The sequence below is a fragment of the Sorex fumeus genome, unplaced genomic scaffold (assembly GCF_029834395.1).
Source record: "Sorex fumeus unplaced genomic scaffold, SorFum_2.1 ptg000122l, whole genome shotgun sequence".
In the NCBI taxonomy this organism is placed as follows: domain Eukaryota; kingdom Metazoa; phylum Chordata; class Mammalia; order Eulipotyphla; family Soricidae; genus Sorex; species Sorex fumeus.
The window spans coordinates 50,790,094-50,803,822 of NW_026606179.1; the positions used below are offsets into that span (position 1 = coordinate 50,790,094).

Consider the following 13,729-nt stretch of genomic DNA (forward strand, 5'->3'; position numbering starts at 1 on the left):
CTGGCAGGGCCAGCCGGCTGCTTTGACAACATCTCAGTGGAAGGGCTTGAGCACTGCAGGAGCTGGGATTTGCAAATCAGGGTGCGGTGAGCTTCACTGCGCTCAGGCCTGGAGCGCCCTGAGCTGCCCCCTCAGCCTCTCCATGCTACCAGTTCCTCCCGTCTCCTAACTGGGGCCAAGATGGGTGCCCCCTGTCACCACCTCCACTTCCGGCAGGCCTTCCCAGGTTATCTCCCTCCTCCCAATTCCAGCTGCCAAGAGCACCAGCTCAGCCATCCCCTGGCGTCAAATCTGACTCCATCCGTCAAGGCTTTCCTTCCGGAATCTGCCCCTGGGGCCGGGGATGTGGCCCAATGGCAAGTCCCTGCAGCTAAATCTCTTATTTCTGGTCACAGAAGCACTTGCCTTGAGTGCCCGGGTAGCCCCTCTCTGCCCTCCCCCCAAACCAACACACACACACCTGAGCACCACCAGGTGCGACTCTAAAACCCGAACGAATCTGTTTCACTTACAATGCCCCTCACCCCCCTCACATGTCCCCTCTGTCTCCTCTCCCTGAGCACCTCTGCCCCCTGTTTTCCAGCTGTCTGCCCACCTACCCTGCAGATAGCTCATTTAGAAAGTCGGCCCATGTTGAAATCCGCAGCAGCATGCAAGGCTCAATGTGAGCTTTACTGGATCAGTCCCGCCAAGATGCCTCCTGCCTGTCTCCCCTGCAGAAACGAAGACCAGGACCCCCACCCACACCCGCAAACTGGATGTTCATTAGAAGCGAGATCTCCCTGATGTGGATGGGCCAATCTCAGCCTGATGTTCATTTCAGACTATTTGCGGGAGGTGGGGGGGTGGGGTACACACCTGGTGGTACTCAGGGCTTACTCCTAGCTCTGTTCAGAAATCACTCCTGGCTGGGGGAACCATATGAGATGCCAGGAATAGAACCCATGTTGGCCCCGTGCAAGGCGTGTGTGTGTGTGTGTGTGTGTGTGTGTGTGTGTGTGTGTATCTGTGTGCTGTGGGGGAGGGGTGGTGGTCTTTGTTTTCCTGGAGGATGCAAGAGCAGAGCACTGAGGGCTGAGCCCCTGCGACTCTTGAGAAGGTGACAGGTAGATTGTAACTGGGTTCCTGTAAATTAGTCGCAGTTTGGAGAGCAACTGTGGAGATTCTCGATGAGATTCTCGCAGGAGTGTTGGGAGGATATATATGTAAAGTCGGCGGATTTGTGTTTGGCCAGTGGATGGGCAGTGCAGGCGGGGTCTACTCCCCAAGGGGGTCTGTGATTAGGGGGGGACCCTATGCTTTGGGACTGGAGTCCCGCAGCCCCTGTGGCTGTCTCTCTCTGGCTCTGTAAATGTCGTTTGGACTAGTCATTAATTACCGTTTATTCAAGGTTCCCCTGGATTTGGAAACCCGGTGTGTTCAGCTGCTTCCAAACTTCCTCAGCTCCGGACTCCCGGGTCAGGCCCTCCCCCCCTTCCTGCACACCCCGGCGGCCCTTGGAAGCCCATGGCGCTAAGGTCAGTTGGGAGGTCGTGGATGTCGGAAATAAAGGTGTAAAAAAGGGGGAGGAGGAATGGGTTTGGGCTTTAAAACACGGTTTTGGCTGTTTGCAGACAGCCTTAAAGTCATCAGCGCCCCACTGCGGAATTCAAAGCTCGGCTTGTCACAATCGTTAACACCTTCTTTGACCATCTTTCTGTATTTGACAATTCCCTTCCGCGCCTTTCTCGCCGGCTGGAAGCTTCTGCTGTCTGGCTTTTCGGGAGTCCCCTAGACAGCGAGCAGCCCCTCCGTTTGCAGAAGCCGGGGGAGGCTTCCCGTCGGCCCGCCCGCCTGGCAGGGTGAGTAGGTTTCGAGGCGCAGCGAGCGGGGGGCGCGGGGAGGAGCGGACCGAGGGGGCAGGAGCGCCGCGGCCAAGTCCCCGCGGGGGCTCCAGAAACTTACCTCCAGGTCCAGCCCCAGGCCCGTCCCCGCCGCGCGCGGCGAGCGCCCCGGAGTTCCGCGGCCCCGAGGTGGGGTGGGGTCGGGGGGGAGACACCCCACCCCACCCCCGTCTCCGCCGAGCGCCAGCCGGCCGGGAACGGGGTGCTCGCCTCGCGGCCCTCGGGGGGAGGGGGGTTCCCACTCCTACCAACTTTCCGGGCCCCGGGGCCGGAGGAGGGCGCCTCTCCCGGCGGGGATGCGCCGGCTACTTAAGGGCGGCTCGGCGGGCCGGCGCGCGGCAGTCGGAGCGGGCGGAGGAGGAGCATGGAGCCGCCGCGGGCCTGCTGAGCACCGGAGCGCGGGCGGCCGGCGGCACGGTGAGCGCGGGCGGGCGGGCGGGCGCGGGGGACGGGCTGAGCGCGGCGCTGCCCGCGGCCCCCTCGGCCCCGGGCCCTCCTCCCTTTCTCCCCGCAGCCGCTCCCCTTCCTCCTGCCTCCCCAGCCGCCCCGTTGTCGCTGAATGGACCTCGGGGCGCGGCGCGGGGGCGCCCGGCTGCCGGGGGGGTCTCCCCGACGCTCGTGGCGGGGTTTATCTGCACCTGTGCCGGCTTCGGGGTGCCCGGGTTCCCGCGCCGGTCAGGGCGCCCCTTCCCCGGCCGGCTCCGGGAGCCCCCGCCCGGCGCACAAGTTTGCCGGCCGCCGCGCGTGGGGGGACGCCCCGCAAGGGGGTCCACCTGTCAGCCCCTGAGGCCCCGGGTCCGCGGCGTGCGTCCCTGGCGAGAGGGTTCTCCGGCCATCGTGGGGGGCTGGGGGCCGGTCTTGGGGAGCGCTCCCAACCTCCTGCCCTTGGAGCGCGGGGGAGGGCTACGCGGGAGGGCCTGAGCGCTCGCGTCCGCCCGTTTGGGGCGCACGGCCGCGCCGGAACGGCCCCCCGCACCCCGCAGCCGGAGCTCGCCCGGGCGTTTGATTGCACGTGGGGTCTTCGGCGGCGGGACCTTCCCGAGTCCTGGGATGGGGTGGCGGTGCGAGGGTCGTGCCGCAGACCCCGCCGGAAGGGAAGGGGCCGGCGACCCCGGGAGAGCCGCCTTTGTCTGCAGGCACACTTTGCGCAGGTGGCCGGGCGCGGGGAGCAGCGGGGCCTGCGCCGGCCGCCGGCCCGTGGGAAGCCGGCACGTGGGTGTGGCTGGCGCCGCCTTCCCGGGCGGGCGAGGCTCGGGCGGGGGCGAGGAGCGTGGCGAGCGCCTCGGCGGCTGCAGGAACCCGGCGGGCACCGCCTCCGGCACTGCGCCGCGGCCCGGCGCCAGGCCCGGCGGCTTCAGCGCTGGCCTCGGCGCCCCTGGGCGGCCGCAGCGCGCAGGCGGCGAGGGGTGCCCGCCGCGCCCTCTCGGCACGTAAGCGCTGGGCTGGGTGATGCTGGGCCTGGGGTCCCCTGCGCCCCTGCGCGTGCGGGGAGGCGGGGAGCCGGGGCGGGCCGGGAGTCCTGCGGAGAAAGCAGGCGGCGGGCGCTCCGGCATCCCGGCAGAGCGCCCGGAGGGACCCAGTTGCCAAGACCGCTTTGCGGCCCGCGCCGCCGGAATGCCGCGGGGAGGTTGTCTGTGCCTGGGGTGGGGCGCGGGTGGCTTCAGTGAGACCCAAGTTGGAACAGGCTTGAGAGACACCTCATTGTCTGCGGGGGGGAGGGGGCGCAGGGAGCGCGCGCTGGCCAGGTGGGAAGATGGGGAGGCGGCCCGGGGTGGAATGGAGATACCTGGGCTGGCCTCAGCCGGCACCCCACTTCCCAGCCGCCCCACCCGAGCCTCTGGGTACTACAAGTCCTCGCGTGTGATTTACCTGAGCGTAGGAGCAACCATTAGCGCCCCAGAGGGTGGGCCTGGGGGGACCAAGACCCAGAGGACTTGGGCAAGGTCAGGCCTCGGCGCCAGTCTCTGGCTTCCAAACCGCCTGCGCCGCCAGCCAGGCAGGGTTCAGGCCCGACAGCTTGTGCAGGCGGCCGGGTGTGTGTGTGTGGGGGGGGGGGGGGGGGGGGCTCCCGATTCGCGACCCCGCGGCACTAGGACCGGGTGGAAGGACCTTCCCGGCCGGGCTGCTGCAGTGCGGGTGCGTGTCCGCGGCTGCCCCGCCTCAGCCCCGCTCTCCCCTGCGCTAAGTCCCTTTCTTTCCTGCGTCCAGAAAGTGGGGGAAAGGTGAGGATGCGGGGCCCACCAAGAAACTTTCTCACCGATTCTGTTCTTTGCCTTCTGGCGCCTCTTTTGTGATCCCCGCTGGTCCCGGTCCTTTCCTCCCCCACTCTCCGGCCTCTTTCTGTGCCTTCCCGGCGCCAATTCTTGCAGAGGGCAACATTGGCGGGTATGCGGCAGGCACAGGCAGCTTCCTTGGCCTGCCCCGTGTCCCCGGCTGCCCTTCTGAGCATCTCTAAGGGCCGGGGGCCGGCTGCTTCCAGTTCTGCCACCTGCCAGCAGAGGGTCCCCTCACCCTGGGTGGCTTTGGTTTGAACGAAGGCTACCCTGCGCCTGTACCCACTTAACCCTGGAGGCTGCTAGCTCGTGCTACAAGCCCCGTAGGGGGAGGAATTCACGCAAGGACCCCAGAGGTGCCAGTCTTGGTCCTGCTCCGCCTCCGTGCACGGGGGTCAGTGGCGACTCCTTCTCCTCCCACTGCCCCCCACGTGACCCCGCACTCCTGTTTCCTCCCCCTAGATGCCGGTGCAGCTGACGACCGCCCTGCGTGTGGTGGGCACCAGCCTGTTTGCCCTGGCGGTGCTGGGGGGCATCCTGGCGGCCTACGTGACAGGCTACCAGTTCATCCACACGGAAAAGCACTACCTGTCCTTTGGCCTCTACGGCGCCATCCTGGGCCTGCACCTGCTCATCCAGAGCCTCTTCGCCTTCCTGGAGCACCGGCGCATGCGGCGCGCGGGCCGCGCCCTCAAGCTGCCGTCCCCGCGCCGTCGCTCCGTGGCGCTCTGCATCGCGGCCTACCAGGAGGACCCCGACTACCTGCGCAAGTGCCTGCGCTCGGCCCAGCGCATCGCCTTCCCCAACCTCAAGGTGGTCATGGTGGTGGACGGCAACCGCCAGGAGGACGCCTACATGCTGGACATCTTCCACGAGGTGCTCGGCGGCACCGAGCAAGGCGGCTTCTTCGTGTGGCGCAGCAACTTCCACGAGGCGGGGGAGGGCGAGACGGAGGCCAGCCTGCGGGAGGGCATGGACCGCGTGCGGGACGTCGTCCGCGCCCACACCTTCTCGTGCATCATGCAGAAGTGGGGAGGCAAGCGAGAGGTCATGTACACGGCCTTCAAGGCCCTCGGCGACTCCGTGGACTACATCCAGGTGAGGCTGCCCCCACCCCGGGGCGGGGCCCAGCGGGACGCGGCACACAGCCGCCCCTGCTCGCGCTGTGATGGGCCAGAGGGGTTCGGAAGGACAGGGCTGGGCGCCAGGAGACCCGGGATGGGGCTGGGTTCTGCGGCTCTTACTTCCGGGGCTTTAGGAAGGTCTCTGAGCTGGTGGCCCAATAATGGCACACGGGTGCCCTGCTCCTGCCCGCAGACACCGTTGTAGGCACTTGATGCATATTATCTTTGGGATTTACTTTTTTTTTTTGGGGGGGGGATGGCTTTTGGAACACACCCAGTGGTACTCAGGGCCCTCTCCTACCAGGGCTCTGGGGTTAAACCTGGGGTGGCCGCGTGCCAGGCAAGTGACATAACCCCTATATTGTCTCTGTAGCCCCATGTATTTACTTTTTGTTTTTTAGGGACTTTGCCTGGTGGTGCTCAGGGCTTCTCTGTTCTTAGGGATCACTTGTGGTAGGCCTAGGGGACCACATGGGGTGACAGATTTGAACCTGAGCAGGCCACACACGACAGGTGCTCTACCTGGACTATCTCTCATGCCCCTATTTACCCTTTTGGTAAGGGCCACTCCCAGCAATGCTAGGTCTTGGTGAAGCCTTGGGGGCCACCAGGCTCACCCCAGCAGTGCCTGAGGGCCAGGTGGTGAAAGGATTCATTTGATGCCTCGGGTTATGCCAGGCCTGTATCCTAACACCTGCTGTTAAGACAACCGCCAGGAGGACGCCTACATGCTGGACAACTTCCTCCTGCCCCAGGTTAGCGCTTTGGATCCTCATAACTCTCAGGGAGCAGTGCTCCCCCACACTCAGAGCAGGTCGGCCTGAAAGTGGAGGGACATGCTAACTGTCACCAGCAGGAAAGGTGCAGTCAGGCTGTCTGGGGTTTCATCTCCCCTTCCTGGGGTACTGCCTCACCACTGAATCAGGTCTATGCCTCTGACTAAAGAAATACGGCAAAGATGGGGCCGGAGTGATAGTGCAGTGGGAAGGGTGTTTGCCTTGCACATGACCAATGCAGGTTGGACTCTCAATTCCCGGCATCCCATATGGTCCCCTGAGCACCACCAGGAATAATTCCTCAATGCAGAGCCAGGGTAACTTCTGAGCACTGCCAGGAGTGACCACCACCCCCCCCCCCCCCCCAAATATGGCAAAGAGCAAAAGAAAAAAATGTTTCAGGGGCTGGAGACAGTACAGTGGGTAAGGCACTTGCCTTGTTCATAGTGTACCTGGGTTCGATCCCCAGCACACTCAACTCTACCAGGACTGACCCCTGAACATTATTGGGTGTAGCTTAAAAAACAAAGGGAAAAAATCTTTTACTCTAAAGCATTCAACTACTGTTTTAGTCGCGGGCCCAAAATTGCGCTCCGGCTGGAGAGCCCACAGAAAGGGGCTCACGCTCAGGCTGCAGGAAGTCTGGGTTCTGGCCTCAGCACCGCGGGCGCACACCACTGCCACCAACCCCCAAACCCAGACAAAGTCCCTCTCCTGCTGATGTCAGATTAGTGTCTGGGACTGGAGGGGCATGTATAAGTCACCCTAAAGTGTGATTGCAGTGCTGCAGTGGGACAGGGCCCACCACCCCCAACCCTGTCCTGCTTCCAAAGACACCAGCCTCTGGGGCCAGAGTGATGGTCCAGCAGGTCGGGTGTTTGCTTTGCATGCAGCCGATCCAGGTTTCATCTCTGGCATCCCCTATGGTTCTGGGAGCACTGCCAGGAGTAATTTCTGAGCATCACTGTATGTGGCCCAAACCCCCCCCCCCCAAAAAAAAAAGACACCAACCTCTAACCTGCATTGGGCTGCAAGGTTGACATCCCTGAGTTTTCAAAGGACAAAACCTTGAGAGCACCGAGGTTAAAGCTCACACATTTCAGGGCTGGTAAAAACTGCCAGACACAGCCCAGCTTCCGGGGTAGCATCCACACTGCTCCTGCCTGGGACGGCAGCCTGATGTGTGAGCCTGAAGCTCGGGCAGTGGTTGAGATTCTCGCCTTCCTCTATGGTACCCATCTCGAACTAGCTGCCCGCTGACATTTCCTCCTCTTGTGAGAACTGGGCCAGTTTTGTCTTCCTTGAAACGAATGCATCCTTGAACTTGGAGGGAGGGATGTGTCCTGCTTGTTTCCCCATCTGGAGTTGAGGGACTTGGTAGGCTGAGAGAAGGCCCCTGAAGGGCCCACGAGATAGCCTGAGGCATGCATGAGGCCCTGGGTTCGAATCTCAACATGTGGTTTTCCCCTATCACAGTAACCCCAGAACCCTGCCCCGTGCGGCCCTAAAAGACAGAAACCAAAGTGAAGTCCTTGATCCCACACACTCTTAAGTCATAGTGACTTCTGCCATCAACTCCCTGAAACATAGGGTCCCCCAAACTGGCTCTGCCACGTGTTTTCCTTTGCTGAGCACATGCCGCGTGTTGTGGCTGGTCAGCAAGCCAGCTGCTCCCCCAAACCAGCTCTTCCCTTTACAGCCTGGGCATCACTGCTGGGCAACCGGTCTCTTGTCACCTGGTGGGTCCCAGCTGTGGGTGCATCTGCCCTGAGCAGCCAATGGAAACCCCAGGTGGCACGGTGTGAAGGAATTCCTGCAGCAAGCAAAGTCAGCACCCTTGAGTAATGAGAGCCACCTGGCGGGGGGCAGCGCAGTCCGGCCTGAGTTCCCAGGGGCCGCTAGTGTGTGCATGTTCTGGCTTCCAGCAGCAGGAGTCAACCTTCCTGCTGGCTCAGGGACTTTCACTGAGCAATTCTGGTGCAAGAATTTGCGCTTTTGCAGGACAGGGTTCGGTTTGTCTGGCAAGTGCTCTCTGCTCAGGGTCGGGAAGCAGTTCTCCATCAAGTGTTTCTACCATCCGAGTCATTTTCGGAAAAAGACAAGGTGGCAGCACCTAAGCGCTCAGCACGGTGGGTCTGCTAACACCGTATGTTCTACCTCTTGAGGGCACTGCCCGTTAGAATCAGACCCGGGGCCTCACTGGGGAGGAGCAAGATCTACTCCAGGGCCTGGAGGCAGTGCTGCCAGCTTCCCAGCCCAGCGATGCAGGGTCCAGGCAAGGGCCCTGTGTGGGCAGACAGTGCCTGCTCTGAGACTCAGCCAGCAGAGCAAGAAGGCCGGCAGCCACACTGGTCAATGGCCTATGACTGGGGGGGGATGCTCACCCCTTAGGCTACTCAGGGGGGGCAGAGCCTGGCACAGGGGAAGGCCCTATTGTCAATGATTCCTTTGTGGTTCTTGGGCCACACGTGGCAGTGCTTGGGGACTGTTCTCAGCTCTGTGCTCAGGAGTGACCCCTGGTGATGCTCAGTGGACCACATGTGGTGCTGGGATTCAAACTGGGGTCGGCTGGATGCAAGTGCAACCCCTGTACTGTCTCTCTGGCCCTAGGTCTCTTTCCAGAGCAGTGCTAGAAAGATAGATGCTTCTGAGGAACGTCTCTGCAGGCTGTGGGTGGGCTAGCACAGTCTGTGACTTTGTGATTGCTATGCGGGGAATGTGTGCCTCTGGCAGAGCACATGCCTCCCATGTGGAGGTCATGAGTTCCCACCTTCGCACCACGTTGAACGCCAAGGGTGCAGCCCTAGTTGGTCCCCCAAGCACTACCAGGAGTGGCCCCCATTCTACAACAATGAGGGGTGGGAGGAGCAGGAGAAACAGTACAGGGGTTAAAGCATTTGCCTTGCATTCCACTGACCCCAGTTCAAGTCCCTGGCGTTATTTATGGTCCCCCTGAGCACTCGCAGAGGTCATTACTGAGCAGAGCTAGTCTTGGAGCACCACTGGGTGTAGCTCATCCCCAGGGCTGCTGTCAGTGACGCTCTTTCCTTCTCAGCGTGGTGATCAGGCCTGTTACCCCCTCCCCCATTTCCTCTGCCACTTTATTGCTCAGGCCACCCCCTCTGGTCGCCTGTTGAAGCTGGGCTGTCTGAGGCAGTGAGGGACAGCTCTGACCATCCTGCCGTCCCCTCTGCAGGTGTGCGACTCTGACACTGTGCTGGACCCTGCCTGCACCATTGAGATGCTCCGAGTCCTGGAGGAGGACCCCCAAGTCGGGGGAGTTGGTGGAGATGTCCAAGTAAGAAGTGACCAGGGACTCCTGGGGGTGGGGGAGGGTTGGACTTTCTGCTTGCTGATGCAACTGGGTGGATGGGGAGGGGTCACCCTGACAAGTCAGTGGAGCAGAGGGGTGATCCTCTTGGATAGTTCTCCAGGTAGCAGCCTTCCACTTGCTGCCTTCCACTGACCTGCTCTCTAAAGCTGAGGGGGAGTCAGTCAGCAAGAGATGTTGTGTTCTGAGGCCAGTGACTATGGAGGTGCTACCAGCGCCCCAACAGGGGACCCCAAGGAAACCTTTGCTCCTGGGGATGCTGTGCTGGGCAGCTCTGGGCAGTGTGTGTGGAGAAAGGGCCGCCGGTCCTCTCCCTGGCACCAGCAGCTCCCGCGGCAGAAGGGCCACATGGGCGGCTGGGTGCGGCGCTGCATTTAGATCTGGTTTATCTGGGTAGGGGATGGGGTTAGAGTTGGTCCTGGCGGAGCTAGGAGGTCACGTGGTGTCGGGGACGGAACCCGGCACTTGCATGCCAGGCCCGTACTCCAGCCCAGAATACGCTCCACGGCCTGCGTCGCGTTTTCTGTGATTCCTTCTCTGTCACCACCACGGGCGGTCTCCTGAGAGCTGAGGTGGCTTTGTTGCCAGGGCAACTTCAAGTGGGGTAATCAGTGCAGAGGTGGGGGGTTGGCGGCTTTGAATCTCAGCGTCTCCAGCTCGGGCTGGGCTAGGACCGTGGCCAGGAACCCGAGCAGTGGGCCGCAGGGCCCGGATTGGGGAGCCCTCCTGGGCCTGCCGTGTCTCCTCTGGGGCCTGTGTCCTCAGCGGAGGGGTCCAGCCTCTCCGATTCCCTTGCAGATCCTCAACAAGTATGACTCGTGGATCTCCTTCCTGAGCAGCGTGCGGTACTGGATGGCCTTCAACGTGGAGCGGGCCTGCCAGTCCTACTTTGGTTGCGTGCAGTGTATTAGCGGGCCCCTGGGCATGTACCGCAATAGCCTCCTCCAGCAGTTCCTGGAGGACTGGTACCACCAGAAGTTCCTAGGCAGCAAGTGCAGTTTCGGGGATGACCGGCACCTCACCAACCGAGTCCTCAGCCTCGGCTACCGGACTAAGTACACCGCACGCTCCAAGTGCCTCACAGAGACCCCCACCAAGTACCTCCGGTGGCTCAACCAGCAGACCCGCTGGAGCAAGTCTTACTTCCGCGAGTGGCTCTACAACTCTCTGTGGTTTCATAAGCATCATCTCTGGATGACCTATGAGTCTGTGGTCACGGGTTTCTTCCCCTTCTTTCTCATTGCCACCGTTATCCAGCTTTTCTACCGTGGCCGCATCTGGAACATTCTCCTCTTCCTCCTGACTGTGCAGCTGGTGGGCATTATTAAGGCCACCTATGCCTGCTTCCTTCGGGGCAACGCCGAGATGATCTTCATGTCCCTCTACTCCCTTCTCTATATGTCCAGCCTCCTGCCTGCCAAGATCTTTGCCATTGCAACCATCAACAAGTCTGGCTGGGGCACCTCTGGCCGGAAGACTATTGTGGTAAATTTTATTGGCCTCATCCCTGTGTCCATCTGGGTGGCAGTCCTTCTGGGGGGGCTGGCCTACACAGCGTATTGCCAGGATCTGTTCAGTGAAACGGAGCTGGCCTTCCTTGTCTCGGGGGCCATCCTGTATGGCTGCTACTGGGTGGCCCTCCTTATGCTCTATCTGGCCATCATCGCCCGGCGGTGTGGGAAGAAACCAGAGCAGTATAGGTTGGCTTTTGCTGAGGTGTGACCCAGTCCTTACAGAGTGCAGCGTGGGAAAAGTGCAATGGGGAAGGGAGGGAAGGGGATGGAAGAGAAAGATGGGGTGGGAGGGCGGAGGGCTTGCTGTTTTCGTTTCGTAATAGTCCGCTGGACAAATCTGATGTGCAAAGAATGGTGACAGTAGTGTGGCCTGAGGGCAGCTTGGCTCGGAGGATTCCAGCTCAGGGCGGCAAGAGAAACTTGAATTTTTAAGGCTACCTGTCTGCCTGCCTCCGACACATACTTTAGTCTCTGGAGGATTCTACTTCCTCCCCTGGCCTCCAAGAGGGAACTCAGAAGTGTGCTAAAGTTAGTTCCACTAAGTGGCAACTTCTGACGCGTGAAAGAGCAGCGCTGCCTGTGGGAAGGGGTTTTTACCCCCCAAACACCTTCAGTGTGGGGAGATTTGGGCCAGTGAGTAACAGGCCCCTCAATGTAGTTATCAATGCAATAAGATTGTGCCTGAGACACACAGCCCAGTAGCCTGGGCTTTGGGTATCAGAAAACAGGGTCCAAGAATGGTGCTGTATTATGTGATGTACCCTACTCCACACCCCCCCATCCTAAGGATGAGCCAAACCAGCAACGAGTTAGCACTGAACTGTTTTTAAATGAATTTCTGAGCATTAGTAAGGAAAGCTGGCAGGACGAACAAAGATCGGTGCTAAAGCCAGGGTTCCAGAGGCCTTAGGTTGAATGTTTCGCCTGCAAACTGGTCAAGACTTTTTCCATGAGTTTTGCTGTGATCTCTGCTGGGGAGATAAGATGTTTTGGTGACCTACTGAGAAAGACTGAATCCCGACAATCAAAAGGAAGTCTTGGGTGTTTCAACGTGTCTATCCCCAAATTCCTCTCAAATTCAGCTGATGAAAAACAGCTTCCTCACTTGGTTTTAAGGTGATGCTGTCACCGCTGCCAACCTCTTTGTTATCATGGGTGTTTCCAAGTGGCAACTTAGGCCGAGCTTGGGTTCTCACAGGCTCCTCTGCAAAGGTGAGTCTGCCCTCAGCACACGGAGGGAGAAACCTGGCAGGGGCCTCTGGACAAACTGGCTAGCCTTAGAACTGCCTGAAGAGGTTCGTCGGCAGCTGGGTAGCACATGCGCCTTTCAGGCGAGTGTTTGACAATCACCTCCAATGGAAAGCTTTCCGGTGTCCCCTGAGCGGTCATCTCTGAGAACATCTATTCTCCTGAGACTTCTCCAGAACAGTTACAGCCCAACTGTGGATGGTCACCGCTGCAGTTTGATCAGAAACATAGTAGGAGATGGAATCCTAAGGTGATCTCTCTCACCCAACTCTTCAGGCTGTTTGCATTTTGAGTGCGGAGAAGGCCACTAAGAATCTGCAGTCCCAAAGACTGTTCTCAGCGCTCGGGTTCAGGGGTGACAGTGGTGCTTGCTTGCCTGTTCTCTCCAAACCTTCCTCCTCTGGAGTGCTGGCTCCCCTGGGAAGGGGCCTCAGGCCGAGCAGTGGGAGGTGGGAGCGACACCTCAAGCGTACCGGGGGGCTTCCCACAAAGGAGGAACATGTGCTCGGGGACACATATGGCACACCCAACCCAGGTGCTCCCCTGTCTCCCATGAACTTGCGCCGTCTCACAGCCTCACTCCTCAGACTGCTGGCTGACGCCAGGCCCACCTGCGAAGGCTGGGAGGTGGCAGCAAGCATTTGCTAAAGGCAGTTATTCCAGGCCCTTCCTTGTTTTTTTGCTGGCCAAGAACTATTTTGAGCACGACAATGGAGGAAATCCGGTCAGCCAACGGCAGAGCTCAGGCCTCACCAAGGGCTTATTTTTCTTCAGCTTTTACTTGAAGGTTAATGGGGCTGGACTCGGGACGGGACCTCCTGCCCTCCCTGCTCAGCTCTGCCTTGCACTGTGGGCATCTTCTCTCCTCACACCACAGGTAGGCAGGTACAAGTCTAGGCTCACAACATTTGACCTCGAGTGGCTTTTCTAAGTTATTTTGTACTTTTTTCAGCAGTAAAACCAAACTGGGTCTTCAGCTTTATCCCCGATTTCTTGCAAGGGAAGAGCCTTTATACAACTGGACCATTTTGGTTGTTTTCTCATTGAGAATTTTAATCCTCTTTTGTATTATTTCTACGGTAATTTGTAAACGTATTTATTTTTACTTTTTTTTCCAGGTCAAATTTTTTATACTGCATTTATTTGTCAAAATAAAGATTCTCACATACTGCTGGCTACTGCTGAGGTCCTTCTCCCCTCCCCCCCACCTCCCATCCCACTCCCTCTGTATTTACAGCTCCCTCCCTGCCAAGGAGGCATTTGAGAAAGTCGTGTCAAGGTAATTCCAGTGGAGCGCAGGAGCAGAATAAGTTGTCACGGCTACTTCTGGACCCAGAAGTGCAGCGGCCCACCCTGACCACTCATACCGAAGGTGGCTTAACTGATACGGTAGAGGGTGGGTGGCAGCTCTCAGGCAATGACTGGCAGAAAGAGGCCTAACTAAAGCTAAGGAGGAAATATAACCCAAAGCTTGCTTCCGAAGGGATCTTAGGCCCCTGGGCTCTACTGCAGGCCCGATGGGTATGAACTGGCCAAACTGAACCATACAGAGTAATGGGTTTGCTTCCTTACCTGCAGAA

At 59.8% G+C, this 13,729-nt stretch overlaps 1 protein-coding gene across 4 annotated transcripts; it reads left to right on the plus strand.

Annotated features, from left to right (window-relative positions):
• Positions 1–1,509: 1,509 nt before the first annotated feature.
• HAS3 (hyaluronan synthase 3) lies at positions 1,510–13,601 on the plus strand. Of its 4 annotated transcripts, none has more exons than XM_056136837.1 (4): positions 1,510–1,841; positions 4,619–5,254; positions 9,253–9,354; positions 10,186–11,117. In XM_056136837.1, the coding sequence occupies exons 2-4, from the start codon at positions 4,619–4,621 to the stop codon at positions 11,107–11,109; spliced, it is 1,662 nt and encodes a 553-aa protein (XP_055992812.1). In that variant the 5' UTR covers positions 1,510–1,841; the 3' UTR covers positions 11,110–11,117. The 4 variants fall into 4 exon arrangements, with proteins under 4 accessions (XP_055992812.1, XP_055992811.1, XP_055992810.1 ...); XM_056136836.1 differs by lacking the exon at positions 1,510–1,841 and adding an exon at positions 2,132–2,300; XM_056136835.1 differs by lacking the exon at positions 1,510–1,841 and adding an exon at positions 3,162–3,313.
• Positions 13,602–13,729: the final 128 nt, after the last annotated feature.